General features: G+C 44.9%; 1 protein-coding gene and 1 non-coding gene across 2 annotated transcripts; one reads left to right on the forward strand and one right to left on the reverse strand.

Annotated features, from left to right (window-relative positions):
• The first annotated feature begins 1,020 nt into the window (after positions 1-1,020).
• TRNAP-GGG (transfer RNA proline (anticodon GGG)) lies at positions 1,021-1,096 on the forward strand. Its single transcript has one exon. It is a non-coding gene; the product is annotated as a tRNA-Pro (tRNA).
• A 7,703-nt stretch (positions 1,097-8,799) lies between these two features.
• Positions 8,800-9,873, reverse strand: G0S2 (G0/G1 switch 2). Its single transcript, XM_066255145.1, has 2 exons — positions 9,718-9,873; positions 8,800-9,580 (listed from the first exon to the last, which is right to left on the reverse strand). The coding sequence occupies exon 2, from the start codon at positions 9,526-9,528 to the stop codon at positions 9,217-9,219; it is 312 nt and encodes a 103-aa protein (XP_066111242.1). The 5' UTR covers positions 9,529-9,580; positions 9,718-9,873; the 3' UTR covers positions 8,800-9,216.
• Between the last annotated feature and the right edge of the window lie 10,373 nt (positions 9,874-20,246).

Genomic DNA, 20,246 nt, shown 5'->3' on the forward strand with positions numbered 1-20,246 from the left:
TTGTTTTTTTTTTTTTCAGGAGCCAGTTGTTTTATGTAAAGATTTCCAGCTTAGTTACTTTCTGAGGCTCTCTGAAGATGTCTACCCATGTGTTGAATATTTTCTAAGCTGCTCATTTTGGATTTCAATTAAGTTTTTCTTATTTAATCTCCTAACTCATAGTTGGGGCCATTAGAAGAAAAAGAAATAAATAACAACAAGACAAGTCTCCTTTACTTCAACTATTAAGTCTATGCCAGAATACTCTTTATACTTTTGAATCTTTGTCCAATGTATCTTTAAAAGAAGGGCTTCTGGAATTGTCTTTTGTACTGTATTTTTATTTTTCCCTCTTTCAGGGCACTTTTTTCTTCATGTGACAGAACCAAGTGATTAAAATTTTTCTTTTCTTACCCTCCCTATTTTAAATATTTTTCTACAGCTCAAGGACTAACAACTGAACTAGTTGGTATGATCTGTAGTTCAGAACACTGAATGAAATCTTAGATTATGTAACAGATTTCTCCCTGGTTTCCTGAGGTTTAGGAAAATCCTTAATTATAATTCTTAATATGACTCTTGATCAAGGTTTAACTTTTTAAAAAAAAATCCATTTATTTAAACTAAAACAAATGAACAACAACAAAAAAAACAGTTCACCCAACTTCTTTAGGGCTGCCTCTGGTTTAGCAGTTTTATACTGTGATTGCTTTTTTTCCCCAGGGAAAAGTCTGAAGAAAGGATGGCTCACATAAAAGGTCGGGTATTGATGAGTAGAAAGAGGGAGAAATGGAGTGAGAGTGAGTTCCAAGGTTTCAGAATCTTTCAGAAAGCCCTGCTGGAGTTAGGATTTTGTTTTTTAAAACCTCAGCATAGTAGTTAAAGAAGCTAACTATTGACTCTTGAAGTTTCTGGGGTTCCTCTTAAATGTATTAATTTATTCTGGGGTTCCTTGTAAGTGAATGAATTTATTGATTGTGACATGCCAAAAGTTCTCCGTGATGGCCATTGTTGTTTTAAATCAAAAGTTTTTGCTCTTTGGCCCTGGCTGGTTGGCTCAGTGGTAGAGCGTCGGCCTGGGGTGCAGAAGTCCTGGGTTCGATTCCCCGCCAGGGCACACAGGAGAAGCGCCCATCTGCTTCTCCACCCCTCCCCCTCTCCTTCCTCTCTGTCTCTCTCCTCCCCTCCCACAGCCAAGGCTCCATTGGAGCAAAGATGGCCCGGGTGCTGGGGATGGCTCCTTGGCCTCTGCCCCAGGTGCTAGTGTGGCTCTGGTCACAACAGAGCGACGCCCCGGAGGGGCAGAGCATCGCCCCCTGGTGGGCAGAGCGTCGCCGGGTGGATCCCGGTCGGGCGCATGCGGGAGTCTGTCTGACTGTCTCTCCCGTTTCCAGCTTCAGAAAAATACAAAAAAAAAAAAAAAGTTTTTGCTCTTTATCAAAGTAAGTTAAAGAGTTAGGATTACAGTGGAAGTTTACATGGAAAGCAGTTGTTCTAAGAGGAAGTTGTGGTTTTGACATAGATGAACCCAGGGGAGACAAAAGCGGCTACTTAGAAAGAGGGTGTGCCTGCAGATAGTATCTTGGGTTCCCTTTCTAAGCAAAAGTTAGGAAAGGGTCATGCAGTCAATGACCTGACAATCTTTGACTTTGGAATACAGATTAAAAGTAACCTGTCACGTATTGACAAGACAGTGCTCTCATGAATGTTTTTTGGGGACCTAAAACTATGTTTGACCAATTGCCCTTTCCTGAATTGCTCACCAGTCTAATGGATCACCAACTGTTATCCCTTAGGACCAGCTTGGATTGGCTTGGTGACTTACTGGGTCATTCCATCTGAAACACTCTCTTGTTCATCTATCAGAAACAAGACATTCCAGAACAAAACAAAAACACATACAATAAGACTTTATAATAAAGGTAGATGAAAGCAAAAGTAGAGTGAGCACCAGGAGAATAAGCAGCTTAATGGCAAAAATGGTACATCTCCAAAACAAAAGGTCTAATGAAGCTATATGGATCTATGTCTAAGTATTCAATGATATATAGAGGTAAATTAAGGTTGGCCGAGGCGCCAGGTGCAGAAGAAAATATTGGGCCCCTTAAAAAAAGAGACAGGGAAAATAAAAATACATGTTAACTATATTTTTTTATATTTATTTATTTATTTATTTATTTATTTTTCATTTTTCCAAAGCTGGAAACGGGGAGGCAGTCAGACAGACTCCCGCATGCGCCTGACTGTGATCCACCCGGCATGCCCACCAGGGGGCGATGCTCTGCCCATCTGGGGCGTCGCTCTGTTGCATCCAGAGCCATTCGAGCGCCTGAGGCAGAGGCCACAGAGCCATCCTCAGCGCCTGGGCCATCTTTGCTCCAATGGAGCCTCGGCTGTGAGAGGGGAAGAGAGAGACAGAGAGGAAGGAGAGGGGGAGGGGTGGAGAAGCAGATGGGCGCTTCTCCTGTGTGCCCTGGCCGGGAATCGAACCCTGGACTCTGGCACGCCAGGCTGATGCTCCACCGCTGAGCCAACTGGCCAGGGCCTTTATTTTTATTTTTATTTTTTTACAGAGACAGAGAGAGTCAGAGAGAGGGATAGATAGGGACAGACAGACAGGAACGGAGAGAAATGAGAAGTATCAATCATTAGTTTTTTGTTGTGACATCTTAGTTGTTCATTGATTGCTTTCTCATATGTGCCTTGACCGCGGGCCTTCAGCAGACCAAGTAACCTCTTGCTCGAGCCAGGGATCTTGGGTCCAAGCTGGTGAGCTTTGCTCAAACCAGATGAGCCCGCGCTCAAGCTGGTGACCTCAGGTCTCAAACCTGGGTCCTCCGCATCCCAGTCCGACACTCTATTCACTGTGCCACCGCCTGCTCAGGCCATGTTAACTATATTTTTAAATAAATAAAAATATTATGTACTATTAATGTTAAAATTGCACATATGAAACCAAACTTGGTGTCATTAGAAAAAAGTGTCAAGTTGGGGTTTTGTGGGGCCCTTCAGAAGTCGGGCCCAGGGCGGGTGCCTGGTGTGCCTGCCGTTAAATCCACCTCTGATGATATACTTCCCAAACAAAATGTCTAATGACTTTATACAAAAGCCTAGGAATAATTATTTACCAGAATGCACATCTGTAAACTAAAATTTTTAATTACTTTATACAAAGATAGAGGTCTAATGATTTTATACAAAGATTTACTTGGTTAAAAATCACAGAAAGAGTGAGAACTGAGTGAGACTAGCTGAGTTCAGATTAGTGTTGGGCCTGATTTATCTGACAGCAGGTTGAAGGACAAATAGAATTTGGGCCCAAGGAGCCCAGTAAATACTCTTGTTGATTTTGGGGAAGCGTGGAGTTCAGGGATTGGTGTTGTTTTCCAGACATAAGTGGGCTGGCATCATCTATGGATGTATATATATTTGTTGATCGGCTGGCACTCTGAAATGTATTTATGGGTGAATCAATTCCTGGTTGGCTGGCCCTCAGGGCTATCACTGAGCGGTTGGCTTGTAAAAGTGTGGTAACTGAGGTGAGTCGTCATTGATTGAGCCAATGGGTTTAAAACTGGTTCTGGTTACCATGATTATAGAACAGCCAAACTTTCCCCAAGAATATGTTCACTTTTACATATTCTCATAGTTCATTCCTACTATTTGTTTTCACTAGAACACAGTGCAAATTAGTATCTGATATAACACAAATTGATATACTTATTTATATTCACAGATCAGAGTTTTATGGTGTTTTGTACAGAGCAAGGGGACTAATGAATGTTTCATTATGACCAAGTTTGAGAACCATTAGGTTCAACCTCTAGGCTTAGGTATTTTAAGAGGCAAGAGTATTTGTAGGATAAATTTAATCAGGAAATAGTTTATTTTGAGGATAAATGAATTACTTTTAACAGTCATCCCGCAAGAAGGAAAGTATTTGTCAACATGCTGAGAAAAAGAACGGAGAGAGGTATTGGAAACAGAAAGAGGGAGTGCTGGGTTCTAGAGAAGCAATCCTTATTTGGTGGTTGTAGTAAACAAAATTCTAGCATCTTATAATCGAATGGGACCTCACAGGTTGTGAAATAACATTTCTCTGAGTTCAGAAATTTCATCTCCAGTTTATATTGTCCCTGGAAGATGATTTCTAACCTCTGCTTAGGTGCTTTTAGTAATGGGGTGCTTACTATACGTTACAAGACATTATGCTTTGAAATACTCTGACTTCTTAATGACCTAAGATCTGCTTCCTTATACTCCTACTTGCTAGCTCTAGTTCTGCACTTGTAAGCAACATAAAATAAGTCCCTTTTATTGTATTTTATGGACCAATATGGCAGCCCTTTACCTAATTGGAGGCAATTGTTATGTGACACTACTCTATCGTCTCTCTTCTAGTAATCCATCTGATTGTTCTGTATGTGACAGGGTTTCTGGACTCTTATCTTCCCAAGTCACTCTAACCAAAGCAGTTTTGTCTTAAATTATAACAACAACAACAACAACAACAATAACAACAATAGTAACTGTCACTGGCTGAAAGCTTACCACAGTTGACCCTTGAGCAACATGGGTTTGAACTGTATAGATCTACGTATATGAGAAGTTTCAAAATCAATACTTGTACTGTTTCAGTCTGTGGTCAGGAGTCCATGGATTTGGAAGGCCCACTGTATGCATTGATCTACACTATTTTATATAGGGGGTTTGAACATCCACAGATTTTAGTATTCACTAGGTGAGGGAGGGTGAAACCAATTCCCCATAGATACTAAAGGTTGTTAAATTTTGGGGGAGTCAAAATTATACATGGATTTTTGATAGCAATGGAAGTCAGTGCCCCTGACATTGTTCAAGGGTCAACTGTGTATAGCAGATACTCTCTAAGCACTTAACTCACTTAATTTGCAAAATTATCCCATGAGGAAGGTACTATTTTATGGGTGAGAAAAGAATTTAAGTAACTTGAGGCATACAGTGTATAAGTAACTTCCTTGTTCAAGGCCTTAGAGCTCACAAGTAGGGTGTCAGAATATAAACCCACGCAATCCAGGCAGCCGAACTTAGCTGCTTCTGTTTCCCACTTGCCAGGTTGCCAAGTAAAACAAAACCACCTCCTCTTCCCTCTTTCTGGACTTTCTAGTTTTACCAGTAAGGTATTCTTTTGTTTTATCAACCTGGTCACAAGCCTTTATTAGCTTATACTGAACTTGTAATTAGTGAAAATACTTTTTCTTTTTTTACATGATCTGCTCCTAGAATAAGTCTTCATAATTCTGTGGTCATGTAACTGATTTTTTGGACTGAAATTCTTTGTTGTATCTTCTTCCCTATTTAGTTTCAATCAGTTAGCTCTAGTGCAAGGTTCCAACCTGTTGAGTTGTTTTGAATCCTGAGTCTGCTATTCAGCTTTGCATCACCGAGAGAATAGTTATGAATACTTTCTGGGACTTTTAGTTTGCTGATAAAATTGTCAACCAAGATAGGGCCGAGGACCAATTCTGTCCCTGGATTGGAAGAGAGTCTTATGTCTGATCACACAACCAGGCATAGTCTTATGAGACTGCCTCTAAACCTTGATTCTTAAACTATTAAGCAAGTCCCTTACCCTTACTTTCCTTTAACCCAGGGTTTCTCAACCTCAGTCCTTGGATATTTTGGACTGGAGAATTCTTTGTCGTGAGTGGCTGTCTTGTGCATTATAAGATGTTTAACAGAATCCTTGGCTTCTACCCACTAGGTGTATTAGTGCCCCTCTTTCCCTACCAGACAACTTGTCTCCAGACACTTGCACGTGTGTCCTGGGGTGACAAAATTGCCCCCTCTTCCCCATTGAGAACCATTGCTCTAATGTCCTAATTGGTTGATTGAATAATCAAGTATTTATTAAGAACCTACTATTTGCCTAGGACTTGCTAATTTCTATGAACACTAAAGAGGAAGATGTCCTTGACCTTAAGAAGATTATATACTATGAGAGATAGACCAGATCCATAATACAACTGAAGAAAACGTTCATTACTAAATGATCCAGTATGAAACCCATATTGTATTACCTGTAAGAATTCAGAAGATGAGAAGATCAATGAGAACAGAGAAGATTTCAATAGCTCAGACTTACTTGGGTTGGGTGTTTTGAACATGTATATGCATGAGGCATAACATTTTAAACTAAAAATACATAGGCACTTTTTGTACATTTAGGAAAATTTGTAAAAACATATATTTTGTTATACATAGGCAAACAAGAAATAGGCATTATCTTCTAAATAAAAATTTGGAGTACATGTTTTAAATTTTTTTTAACTTATTCATTTAAGAGAGGGGGGAGAGAAAGACAGACAGAGAAGGGGGAGCAGGAAGCATCAACTCCCATATGTGCTTTGACTAGGCAAGCCAGAGACTTCAAACCAGCTGACCTCAGCATTTCAGGTCAACGCTTTATCCACTGTGCCACCACAGGTCAGGCCTGGAGTACACGATTTGATATATTGTTCGGCAACAGGAAGAATATTTGTAGAATGTAAAGTTGGTTTCAGAAGATGTGGAGATTGCCTGACCAGGCGGTGGCGCAGTGGATAGAGCGTTGGACTGGGATGTGGAAAGACCCAGGTTCGAGACCCCGAGGTCGTCAGCTTGAGCGCGGGCTCATCTGGCTTGAGCAAAAAGCTCACCAGCTTGGACCTAAGGTCACTGGCTCAAGCAAGGGGTTACTCAGTCTGCTGACGGCCTGCGGTCAAGACATATATGAGAAAGCAATCAGTGAACAACTAAGGTGTTGCAACGAAAAACTGATGATTGATGGTTCTCATCTCTCCCTGTTCCTGTCTGTCTGTCCCTATCTGACTCTCTCTCTCTGTCCCTGTAAAAAAAAAAAAAAAAAAAAAAAAAAAAAAAGACGTGGAGATTGTGGGTTGGAGGACATTCAGGTGGGAAGAGTAATGTGAGCAAAGATACAAAACTCCAGAAAGAAGGTACGAGGGTTTACTCTGGGCAGCCTGAGAAGTCAAGTGAAAGGGCTAGGACAGCAGCAGATTGCAGACACACAGAGGCACGGAAGTTAGTCTGAGATACTTCTGGAGTGGAGGAGTAGCAGGATGAAAGGTATTGCAGGGCCCTGGCTAGTTGGCTCAGTGGTAGAGCATTGACCTGGTGTGTAAAAGTCCTGGATTTAATTCCCAGTCAGGGTACACAAGAGAGGTCACCATCTGCTTGTCCCTATACCCGCTCCGCTTCCCCCTTCGCCCTCCTCTCTCTCTCTCTCTCTCTCTCTCTCTCTCTCTCTCTCTCTTATTCTCTCTCTCTCTGCCCCCCCCCCCCACCTGCAGTCATGGCTCGATTGGTTTGAGCATATCAGCTTGTCAGCTCTGGGCTCTGAGGATGGCTTCCCTCCACCTCAGGTGCCAAAAATAGCTCCATTTGGTGCATGGACCCAAATGGGCAGAGCTTTGGCCCAGATGGGGGTTGCTGGGTGGATCTCGGTTGGGGTGCATGTGGGAGTCTGTCTCTGTATCTCTCCTACTCTCACTTAGAAAAGAAAGAAAGAAAGAAAGGTATTGAAGAACAGAGTCTGGCAGTGGGTTGGTTTGGGGCGAATGTCCTGGGGGGTGGTTTGAGCTGTTGAGAGCTGGAACGTGGTGGTGGCTACATGGGAGGAGGAATGATTAACATAATAGGAGAGGCATTTGGGAAAACCAACTGGAAGAATAAGATTGGGTGAAGTTCTCAGATTTTTTTTTGGTATTTAAGATGAGGCTCCATGTCTTAATATAGCACTGAGCTTTGCAATTTGGAAACGGAGAACAGCGGTGCCACTGATATTCTTCTTTTCCTTTAAATATATCTCTTTCCCTTTGATTAATCTCATGCCGTTCTGATTGTCCTTTTACTTGGGAGTGATAAGGATGTGTTTCAGAGAGAGATGACATTTGATCAGGGCCAGGAACCCTGGGTAGGATATGAGCTGGCAGAAATATACAAAATGGAGCGGTGTGTGGTAGGGATTGGTGGTTCCGAGAGAGTCTGATTAGAAGCAATGACAGGAGCCATTGCTGTCTGGCAAAAACTCCTAGCTACTGATGACAAGAGCCCATGCCCCTATCTACCTCTTTAAAAGCCATTGTTCAAAATTTTCTTTGCTGAGCCCTAAAGAGACACTGAATTAGTTATTGCCATACAAGCTCTGTCCCTGGAGGCAGAGGACTCAGGTTTGTGACAACCGGTCTCTTCTTCTAACCTAGAGCTTCTCTTACTGTGATTTGAGTTCATAAAGAGGAAGGCTAGGTCGAACTGGACAAGCAATTAGGGGTTCTTGGAAGCCTTGCCTTCTCTCTTGTCCTACTGGGGAGAGGGGCTGGTTTTCTCTATCCCCCTCTCCCCTCCCTTCACCTCTCTCCACCTCCCTCTTTCTCTTGCTAAAATACAGTTGGGAAGAAAGAGGTATCAGCCATGGGAGCCTCTGGTGCACAGGTGTGAAACGAGAAATGGATTTTCTGCCCTAGAACTGATCACTATCTCCCATTCATGTACTGTAGCATAGAAGTTGATTTATCTTCTGATCTTAAAATGCTAAGTCTGGTAGGACTTATCGAAGTTTCTTCCCACCTCTAATGTGAAACAAAAGCAAATCCTCGACAGACATCTAAACCCGAAATATGAATATCAGAGTCCCTGGCAGTGGAGAAAGTGTTGCCTGTCCTGCAGGAAGCTGCTCTCTCCTGTGCTCTCTCAGGTGTGAACCCCTCTACCAGTATGCCCACCCCCCTCTGTGCCCGCCCACCTCAGGGAATCATTCCGCGCAGGAATCAGAGACTGAGATATAGTACAAAATGTTTTTAATTTCAAAATGCAAAATGGTGGTCATTGTAAAAATATTATTATTAATAATAGTACCAATAATATATATAAAAAGCATTTATTTCTCCTCCTTCTGCCCTAGTGCAAAATGGTAGATGCACGCAGCTCAGATACTGTGTTGGACATGATATCCTTCTGCACTGCTGCACAGCAGCAAAACTCATCCCAGTCTCCTTTGGGTGGATCTGTGAGCGCGTTCGGTTCCAGAAGTCAGTGGCTTCTCCGAAGTATCTCCGAACAGCACAGGCCTCCTGCTCTCTCCTAGAGTCAGTCTCATTCTCATTCTCAGTCTCAATCTCAGTCTTAGTCTCTGCCTCGCTCTTTTTCTCTCTTGCTCTCTCTTTCTCCTCTCCCCCGCCCTCTGCCGACCTCCCGGTCCTAGGAGGCGTGCTGCCGGTTGGCGAGGGCCCGGCTGCAGAGCATGGCCTCAGGTTGCTTGTCCTTCTCCAGCAGGGCCTGTGTCTGAAGGGCCTGGCGCTCCCGGGCGGCCCGCAGCTCGGCCACGGCGTCCTCCTCGTCCCGCAGGCGGCTGGCGGCCGTGAAGGGGGCGCACACCGTCTCCACCAGGCCGAGCATGGCGCCGAACAGGGCCAGCACGCCGCCCAGCACGTACAGCTTCACCAGCTTGCGGCTGGGCTTCTGCGCCACCATCTCCCTGACCAGGGGGATCAGCTCCTGCACCGTCTCCATCCCGGCTCTGGGCTCTGGGCTCTGGGCTCTGGGCTCTCGGGGCTGGCGGGACCTGCGGGCGGAGCGGGCAGGAAGGGGCACCGTTAGTCACTGCGGAATGGTCCAGCTGCCCCAGCACCTGTGCTCCGGCCCCGTACCCCAGCCCCGCAGGAGGGGTCCCCCAGACCATCGCATGCCCGCCGGGCTCACCTGCACCGCGTAGTGAGCTCCTAGGAGGCAGAGCGAGCTGGAGGCAGCGGGAGCGTCCGTCGGTCCAGCCGGCTCCGCGTTCTCTCCTGGGCCACCGCGGCTCTTCAGATGGAGACTCCGCAGCTGACACCTTGCCCGCGTCCCGCGGCCGCTTATATCTTTTCTCCTAGACCCGCCTCCAGGGCTCTCTGGGCTGGGGCCAGCCGGCGAGCCGAGAGGGTGGGGGCGGGGGATGGGGGCGGGGGGTGAGGGAAGAAAGGGGGGAGGAGGAAAGGGGAAGAGGGGGAGGAGCGGCCAGGTCGCGGTGGGAGAGGCGGCCACAGCCACGAGCTGTGCACGCTGGGGCGGTGTGAGCGGGTGCCCAGGTGGCGGAGACCGCGCCAGGGTGCAGGGGGAGGGGAGGTCTGGACGTGGAGGGCCCTGCTCTGAGTGCGAGCCAGAGTGAGAACCGAACCCACAGAGATATCTATACAAATGCGACACAACTCAGTCTTGGCAGTGGGGTGGGTGCATGGCTTCTCTCGGTCGGGGCAGCCTGAGAAGGACCCCTAATAGGGACAGCTGGGGTTATACGGAAAAATGATTCTTTTATTCAGAAGGGTTGTCATCTTCCCACAGGTGTGGGATGTTAAAGGGAGAAGGCAAGGGGGAAGGGTCGAATAAAGAACAGGACTTGTCTCCAGACTCTGCATGAGGCCGTGTGTGCTTACACCATTTCTTTCTGGCCTGACTGGTTCTATGCGCAGGTGTTTGCATTGTCAGGGTCACCTAAGCCATTCACTGAGCATGCCCTGTTATGCACAGGTGCGTGTGTGTGATGTCAGTCTCCGTACCTGCAGGTGCTTGTGTACGTGCTTCTGTTTATCAGGGAACTGCTATTAAATCCAAGTCGTCCCCTTTCCCACTTGAGAAGTGAAGTTGGGGGCGGGAAGGAGGAGCAGATGGAAGAGGGGCTGTTGGTAAAAGTTTGTCTGCTGGTCTGGAATGTAAATATTTCATGCTGTCCTCAAAGATTATTTGCCACTTCTCTGGATCTGGGGGTACAGCAGCACTGTGCCAGCTCAGCTTGTCATAGAACAGTTTAGGGGCAGGAGGGTGAGAGTGGAGAGTTTGGGTAAGAAGGTAAAGAATGGAGATTACTCTTAGAAGGTGAAGATAGTAGAATTGATTGTGACTAGGATTAAACAACATTGCCATGAGTGTGTGTGTGTGTGTGTGTGTGTGTGCAGGTGATTCTGATTTAGCTTTGGTTCTCCATCTACCAGAGTTAGCAAGTCTGGAAAAAGAGAACCGGGTAGGCCAAAGGGCTTTAAACAAGGAAAGGGAGAGGGCAGGGGGAGGAAGGGGGAAATCAGACTGGCCAGAAACTTGCAAAGGTCAGTGATGCAATCTTGCAACAACCTGTCACAATCATTCCGGCTGAGCCCTGTGGGGAAGGATAGGGAGAGAAGTCTGAAAATTTTTATAGTAATCTTTCTTCAGAGGTCTGAGGCAATTTCCCAGACAATTTAGTTAAAAAAAGGCAACAGTAACAACTACTGTTTGCCTAGGCTATTCATAGTTCAGGGAATAGGATTGGTTGGTGCAGATTTGGCAAGGTTACCTAAATAGCTTATTTAACATTCTACATTTTTGTCTGTACATAGCAGTCAAGGTGACCAGGGACGAAATAGGGATTGAATTAATTCTGAAGGATTGTGTCCCCTGCTTATTATTCTTTTAAACTTGTCAGGCAGGAAAATTCCATAATGAAGAACCAAGCAGAGATTTATATCAGTCTTGGCACGTTCTTAGAATCTTATAATTTTGGAAAAATCTCTAATAATTGGTAGAAATGATTTGTGAGCCTTCCCAAGATCTGTGAGTGTTGCAAACATTATGGCTTTGGAAGGACATTTTTCAAGCACATTAATTTCAGGACTTTTACCTGGTTTCTGCTCTGAGTCAGCCCAGCTTTGAACCCCCAAATCTGAAATTAATGTGTCAATAAGCATTTCCGGTATTTCTGCAACTCAAAGACGCAAACTACCTGTGTTTCAAAGTCAGTAGGCTGTAATGTGTCTGGGGTTCCCCTTTCTTGTGATTTGTAGTGGTAGAGCACATCACTGCCTCGGATCAGTTCGCTTCTTTTCCTCTTTGATCATCTGACTTTGACCCCCAGGCCCCATCAGCTTGCTGGCCAGGGCGAGGCAGAGAGGGCAGCAAGTGACATGGATTGGGGTTGCCCATGGAGTTGGTGTTCCTGGTTTAGGTGGTAGCTGGGGCTGAGTGGGAGAGAAGGGGAACAGAAGGCTGAGGACTCCAGGATCACCTCCTACCTGTGTGTTTCTGACACCGCTCTTCTGTCTGGGTGGGGAAGGAGAACCCAGCCTGCAGGGTCGGGGATTAGGTAGGGCTTGGGAAACTAAGCCCATGCTTTAAAGCACCGATATCACTTCAGAGCTATAAAGCTTTGTGTTGCATCATACAGGTTAGTGAGGGGTTATAGCTATGAAGGTCTGCCTAGTCTTGATGACCAACCTTTCCTTTTTGCCCAGGACTGAGAGATATCCCCAAGATGTATGACTTATAATGCTAAAACTGGGACAGTTTCAGGAGGGTTGAAAGAGTTTGTCAACCTGTTCTTGAGGCCACCCCAGTATTGAATTCTTGCCATTCCAAACATTAAAGTACCCAGAGCCATCTGCAGAGGAAACAATCAAAAGGGGTGACATGTGGTCCAAGAAAGGAGTACAGAAGAAGATAGAACTGTTCCTACAACTGTGCCTTGGAGGTTGAAGAAGCAAGGACAGAGGTCTGTTGGGTGGTTGTCTGTGTATGAACTTCAATTATTAATAGTATTATTTTGTTAACCAGCTGCTCACTGCCTACTAAAGTCCCTACCCCTCCTGGGGTTCCTCCCATAAGGCTTAGGGAGAGGATCATCCCAGGAGACGTGATAAAACTAGTTGTATATCTTACACTCTAGTATTTTTCAGTCCTTGAATTACTTTCATTTCATGTGAATTTGTTTTGGAGAAAAGGTTTCTTATCACTCAAATATCAATAGATGATTATTCTATCTACATACCTCAATTTTATCTTCCTCTGGTCTTGTACATGAGCATTTGAGAATCTAGACCAGGGGTCCCCAAACTACAGCCCGCGGGCCGCATGCGGCCCCCCGAGGCCATTTATCCAGCCCCTGACGCACTTCCAGAAGGGGCACTTCTTTCGTTGGTCAGTGAGAGGAGCACAGGATGCGGACGCAAAGCGCGGCGTCGCTCATGTACAGTACTACTTCCTGTGACGCGGGATGACGCGTCACAGCTCCAGAAGCACGTCATATCTCTTGTTACGGCTAGCAGTGACAAATATAAAACCAGACATTGACCATCTCATTAGCCAAAAGCAGGCCCATAGTTCCCATTGAAATACTGGTCAGTTTGTTGATTTAAATTTACTTGTTCTTTATTATAAATATTGTATTTGTTCCCGTTTTATTTTTTTTACTTTAAAATAAGGTATGTGCAGTGTGCATAGGGATTTGTTCATGGTTTTTTTAATAGTCCGGCCCTCTAATGGTCTGAGGGTCAGTGAACTGGCCCCCTGTGTAAAAAGTTTGAGGACCCCTGATCTAGACATTTCTGTGTGGTTATCGTACTTTTATCACAAGCTTGACACACTGAAAACAAGATTCCCCACATTCTCCGTACTCTTACAAGCGGTCACCTTCTCCATGTCTTTATTGCTAGCAGTGGCATCTTCACTTTACCTGTTCTCTGGGATTGAAGTATGGTGGCATTTTCTTGGAGAGGCCTCCCCGACCAATTCACCCTACCATTCTCTACCCAATGCCCTGTTGTGTTTTTCTCAATAGCACTTAGACCCAACTTTATATTGATATAATTGTTGGTTTGCTTTTTGTCTTCTTTTCCATGTCCTTTGGAGAATGAGCTTCATGAGGGCCTGGACTTTGTTTAATCCTTCCCTGTGTCCCCAGGGTCAAGTATACTCCTTAGTACATAGTAAGTACTTAATAGTAACCATGGGGTTAATGAATGTCATCCTCACTGGACCGTGAAGCCTGGTGGGGGAGGGACCGTGGTTATTAAGTTTTCATACAGAAAGACTTTTAGTGAATGTTCAAAGATGCATTCAGGATTTCTTGGGGGGGGGCAGGGTTTTTTTGCTGTTTTTCCTCTTCTGTCTAATCCATGTCAAACACTACCAACAAATAAAGCTTCATAAATTACATTTTTATTCTTAGTTATCTGTTTAAATCCTGGGATGATTTTTTGCTCACATGCTGAATTCCTGGATTCTGCATGTTGAATTCGCTTGACTACTCTTCTTGGAATCCAGGACCTCTATGATCTGACCTTCCTGACTCATCTAACTTTATCCTTCATTCTGCTCCGACAAGACCCTTTGCCCCGCAGGTGGGTTTTTCATTGTTGCCGGCTCACCTTTGCTCGTTTTCTTCTTCCTCCATGAAATACTGCTCTTCTATTCTGTCGGCCTTCCTTCAGTCCATATGCTCCAAGAAGCCACCACCGCCTGTGCCAGCACACCCTGACTACTCTTTCTGTGAATTTCAGTTGCCTTCTTGGCTTGTGCTGCACAGGTTTGCACTGCACTGTGGACTGTCCTACAGCTCACCACTGTTTCCTATGGGCTTGCCTTATTTCTGTGGAAGACCAGCTCTTTGTACCTTTCATGGTGCTAACACATTATAGGGGCCCAGTCTGTAGTTACACAGACCTGAAAGTCAGTACTGGAATAGAGACTGCAAAATGATCAGTTAAGCTCTCTTGGGAGGTTATTTTGGGCACAGTGGCTTGTCCTTGGGGTTGTGATTGCCCAAGACCTGGCAGCTGGCTTCATTCCCTCCACTCTGGCTTCCTCACCTTTCACTTGCACTCCCAGCTTAGTATCTGATGTGGCAGCGATTGGCTCACTGTCGGGCACCCCTCCAACCTGCTCCTGGGACACCAGGGCCTTGTCGAATCAACTGTGAGGAACTGACCCTTCATAGTCATTTAGCATTTGTCCCCCATGGCTTCTGGCCAAACGGAGCCACTGGCTGCCAGTGCATGCAGGACGTGCTGGGAGCCTCGGGTAGCCATGGACACCCTGCTGCCCACATTCCGCTTCTGAATCGCAGTACTGTACTTAACTGATTGCAGTTTGCATGAGGGACTTCCCTTGAACTCAAAGCCTAGCTGGACAGGAGGGTACAGGGATCTGGAGTCAAACAGACTTGGATTTGTTTAAGTCTTGGCTTCTCTTATTAGGGTCTGACCTTGGAAAAGGGACAACTCTAGCCTCCGTTTCCCTATCTGTAAAGTGAGAATGATGATAGCACCTATGAAATGGGGAGTGGTGAGGACAGAATGAGCTGGAGCATTACAAAGGGCTTAGTGGTCTGGCAAAGATGAAGCAATCAGTATATGCTATTGATTCAATTATTATTCTGTTATTACTCAGTTGTCTTTACCTTCTGCTCCATGTCAGTGGTTCCCATGGTCCTTTCTCCCAGCCTAGGACAATCACATTCCCTTGATGACATATAGCCAGCAATAAGAAGTCCATGAACATTTGTTACAGCTAGCCATGTATTCGATACTGTGTTTATAGTTATAGAAAGCAGAATACAAAGTTGTTCTTGTCCTAAAGTAGCTTGTATTCAAGTAGAGGACACAGACATTAAATAGGTATTACATTATAGTAGGATAAGCACAATAATGAAAATATGTACCAGGTAACCAAATAGAATAGAATGAGAAATATATTGATTCAATCTGGAAAGGAGGTAGTCAGAGTAGGTGTAAGAGAGGATGATGACTGAGCAGCTTAGGGTATTAAAGGGTGGGTAGTGTTTCCGAGGTAACTGTGGGATAGAGTGGAGGTTCAGGGTTGGGAGGCCTGAAGTGAGAAAGGACTGCATATGAAAAGGGGAGGATGCATGAGAAAGCATTGCATGGTTCAGGAGAAGTTAGCAAGATTGGCTGGTGTTACAGAATAAAGGACGGGTTTTGGGAAATGGCAGGAAATGAGGCAGTGTTAGGCAGGAGCCAGATATAGAACAGTTATGTAAATGATCAACTGCATATGCCATACCTAGGAACAGTTGGTGGGGGTGGTGGGAATGGAAAATACATAGCAGTGGGTAAAAGAGTGAGTGGTTGATGAAGAAATTGATGCAGTGATCGTAGACAACTAATAGAAATAGTTTTAGTTATGAAGAGGAGCAAAGAATCACGCAACAGCTGGATAGTGATTTGGGGTCATGGGCTAGACTTTTTAAGATATTAGAGTATGTTTGTATGCTGATGGAGTACTATAATAAAAAAGGAGAAAATAATTATTCAGGGAACAGGAAGGAGTAGGAAGTTTACTCCCAATCCAACATCTATATCCTACTTCCTCCTTGCTAAAGATTCCATGTTTTTCAAGTATTCAGGGCAGTTGTTCTCTCCCCAGCTCAGAGATTAGCCTAAACCAGTGGCTCTCAAACTTTAGCATGCACCAGAATTACCTTGAGGACTCTTTACGACGATGACAGCTAGTCCGGCTGGGACTATCTGATTCAATAGGTTTGGGGTGGAGCTCAAGAATCTGCATTTCTCATAAGTTCTCAGATGATGTTGCTACTGCTATTCCCAGGGACAACCTTTGAGACCACTGCTCTAAGCATGATGGTAATCCTTTCCTTCATAAGTAGTCTTAGGGAGGGGCATTCAACCCAGTTCTGGCCAATGAGAGGAAGTCGCTGCTGGGATTCTAGGTAAAGTTTCTTTGGCAATAAAAGAGAAAGAACAGCCTCTCTCCTTTCACTGGATGTTGTTGTATTGAATGCAGTGGCTGGAACTCTAGCAACTATCTTGGAACCATAATGTGAGCTCAACTATAACAAGTCTCCGTGCTGGAGATACAAGATGAGAAAGAGGAAATAAACTTGGGTTCTTGCTGGAGCTACACAACTGAATCCCAAAAGTACAGTTTGACTCCTGGCTTTTCTATCCGCAAGTCCAGCCATGATGGATGAACCGGGAAGCACAGCCTTGGAAGTCAGCTGATCAGGAATGTTCTCAGGTTTCAATTCTTAGGGGAAAAATATTTCTTTTTCTGGCTGATTTTCTGTCTGTGTTGTCTTCAGAGGGAGTTATGGGGTCATATTCATGGCACCATATTCTTCAAACACTTTTTGTTAGGTTTTCCCTTGCCCCCAGGACCCATACTAATAAATCAGTATCTGTCGTTTGAGCACTTACTATATGCAAACACTGGGTTATGCATTAGGGGATAAAAACAGTGAGCAAGAGTTGTCCCTGTCCTCAAGGAGTTTGCAATCCAGGTTTAGGGACAAATCACAAAATTACTAAAAGGTGAGTAACTTTTATGTCAACTTGAGACAGAAGGGGTTTACAAAATGGAACAGAACTGATTGCTAACAGAATTGTATTGGTAAGGTCTGCTGCTGGAGTTTGGGAAGAAGTGACAGAAAATAGCAGTGAAGCCATCACTGATCCAGGAATCTGAAATAAGTCTTGGGTTTAGGATTTAACCAAGGACACAAGAAGTGGAGCGGGCAGTGCATACAGAGTCGATGACTGAAGCCCAGATATGGTTAAGGGAACGGCCTAACTGGGTCAGAGCACTTGAGTGGAGGAGGCTGTGTGACGTAGGGTCAGGAATGCAGGTTTTTCAGCAGGGCCTTGAGGGCCTGGCTGTGGACTCTGGACTTCAGTCCGCAGTTAATGGAGTGTGTACAGGTCAGAGTGCATTCTGAATACAATGTAGCAAGTGGAGCAGTAGGCCAAAGCTAACAAGACAAAGGTAATAGGTAAAGGTGCAAAGGCTTTTTACGCATGTGCCTGCGTATGTGTGTGCGTGTGCATACCCGCCTTCAGAATAGCCCCAATTCAAGATGGGTGACCTGTTTCAGCAGAATCTGACTGGGAAAAAGGCAGAAGTGTTTCTGTATCTGTGAGCTCGATATGGGTCTGTGGTGTGATTTGGCTGGGAAAGGCCTCCTGTCATCAGTCTGCGACAGTGGGGGCAGAGTCTCCAGAACCAACGTCCTACTGGTGTGCTGTTTGTGTTATTTTCTTCCCGAGTCCACAAAGAGGACTGCTTCACTCACACGGGCCAGCCTTCCCACGGGAGTGTCCTGACTTCTTTCCCCCATGAGAGCTTTATCCTCACGTGCTGTTTCCATCCAGGATGTTTTGTTTTATTTTTTTTAATTGAGAGAGAGAGAGACAGAGAGACAGGGTCTGACAGAAAGGGAGAGAGGTGAGAAGCATCAACTCATAGTTGCAGCACCTTAGTTGTTCATTGATTGCTTCTCATATGTGCTTTGATGAGGGCAGGGACTCCAGCCGAGCCAGTGACCCCTTGCTTAAGCCAGTGACCTTGGGCTCAAGCGAGTGACCATGAGATCATGTCTATGATGATCCCACGCTCAAGCTGGCGACCTCGGGGTTTTGCACCTGGGTCCTCAGCATCCCAGGCTGACACTCTATCCACCACGCTACCACCTGGTCAGGCCATGCAGTTTTTTCTTGGACTCAGCGTCAGCTCCACTTCCTCAGATCATTGGGCATCCTCACATAGAGCTGACTGAGCCATCAGAAGGTACAGTCCCAGAAGCTGTCTGTGAGGAAAAATAGTATCTATCAATGCACAACCAGGGGACCAAGCATTTGTCTAGGACTGCAGGGTGTCCTGGGATGTGGAACTTTTGGAGCTTAAATGAGGAGAGTCCTGGCAAACTAGAATGGCTGGCCACCTTACAACCTGTTGGAATCATCTCTTTGAAGATGTGCCCTGGCCCATGGTGGTTTTCTCTTAGAGACTGGGGTGGCGCTCGTCTCACAGATACTTACCCTCTGGGTGGAACTTGCAGAGGTCTCATTATCTGTGTTTCTAAAGTTTTCCAGGGGACAATCTCGTGATGTTTTAGGTTTTGCAAATCTTAACCATTCATCATGGCTGTTTTTCTTACTGGTTTTATTTTTGAGGTCACATTTTATCGATTATGCTGTTGTGAGATTTCCTTTAATTCTGGGAGGCCAAATGCTGTAGTGGAAAGAGCACGGACTTTGGAAGCTTACAGATCTGCTGTGGGATTCTGGTTTCACCGGATGTTAGCTGTGGTAGACAATGCCATGTGTTCACTATGTCCTACTTCACCTTCCTCTTCTGGACACACAGGAAGGTGCAAGCCGTCTGACAGTGAGCAGAGTGATGCTGTCACTTCAGCGCGAAGCATGGGATAACTGGGGAGAGTTCCTTCATGTCCTCTAACCTTGCAGCTGTGACCTTCAGGCTGTGTGTCCCGGCTGTGAAGCTAGAAGGTGGCAGAAGTCCCTGAGTGACTGTGTAGAACAGAGGACCTCTCACCTCACTGCTATCTTGCATCTTCCTTTATGCGAGCAACAAATAAACGTTTATTGTGTTAGGTGCTGAGATTTTTGTGGTTAATTTATTAATGCAGCATAGCCTAATTAGACTAAAACACTACTTCTGTGTCTTTATCACCTCAGGCTGCTATATCAGAAAACACCATAGATGGGTAGCTTAAACAACAGGCATTTATTTCTCATGGTTCTGGAGGCTGGAAATCTAAGATCAACATGCTGGGTTCCTGGTGGGAGCCTGCTGTCTGGCTTTCTTCTTGCTTGTCCTCTGGTGTTTCTTCTTCTTCTTAGGGCACTGGGCCCATTATGGGGACTTCACCTACATGACCTCGTCTAAACCTAATTATTGTCCAAGTCCCTCTCCTAATACCATTACATTGGGGTTTCAACAAGTGAATTTTGAGAGACATATTCAATCCATAACACTCTGTAACCTGTACAGGCTACTTAATGCATAAAGAGACTGTAGATACAGTGTTTAGAATGGTGCCTCATACATAGCAAGAGCTGGAAAACTATTTTATTTCCTTCTGTCCTTTCAGGGCAATACATAACTATTTAGTTGTGGAGTAGAAATTAAACAAAGGAGTAAATACAACCTGTAATGTCCAGGGAAGGATACATGTAGTCTCCAGATGATGGAGGGATTAGGCCCAGCTCTGAGACGCTTGTTCAGCTCTTGGTCCTTTACTTGGAATGATCTTTGATAAAGGGACCCAGGCCCAGAGGATGTCACCATGATGTCAGGCATCCAGACACCAGGACACCTGTGTTCACTTCTCAGCATCATATTTTAGGAAGATTATCGACAGATGCGTGAATTTTTAGAGGAAGATGACCAGGTTAGAAAAAATCTGGAAGTCATGGAATAGATGAACAACAGATTACAAGTAAGATTGCCAGAACTTTACTTGTAATACAAGAAGCCTAGAAAAATTAGAATAGCAGATAAATAGTGAATAGTATTTTCATATAAGTATGCTGCATGCAATATTTTAGTCTGCTTATACTAACAAGGTATTCTTTGTATCTGAGATTCAAATTTCACTGGAATCCCTGTATTTTATCTGTCAATCCTAGTTACAAGGAGCTATGTCTCTTGTTGGAGACAGTGCACACCTG

The sequence above is a fragment of the Saccopteryx bilineata genome, chromosome 2 (genome assembly GCF_036850765.1).
Source record: "Saccopteryx bilineata isolate mSacBil1 chromosome 2, mSacBil1_pri_phased_curated, whole genome shotgun sequence".
Taxonomy (NCBI): domain Eukaryota; kingdom Metazoa; phylum Chordata; class Mammalia; order Chiroptera; family Emballonuridae; genus Saccopteryx; species Saccopteryx bilineata.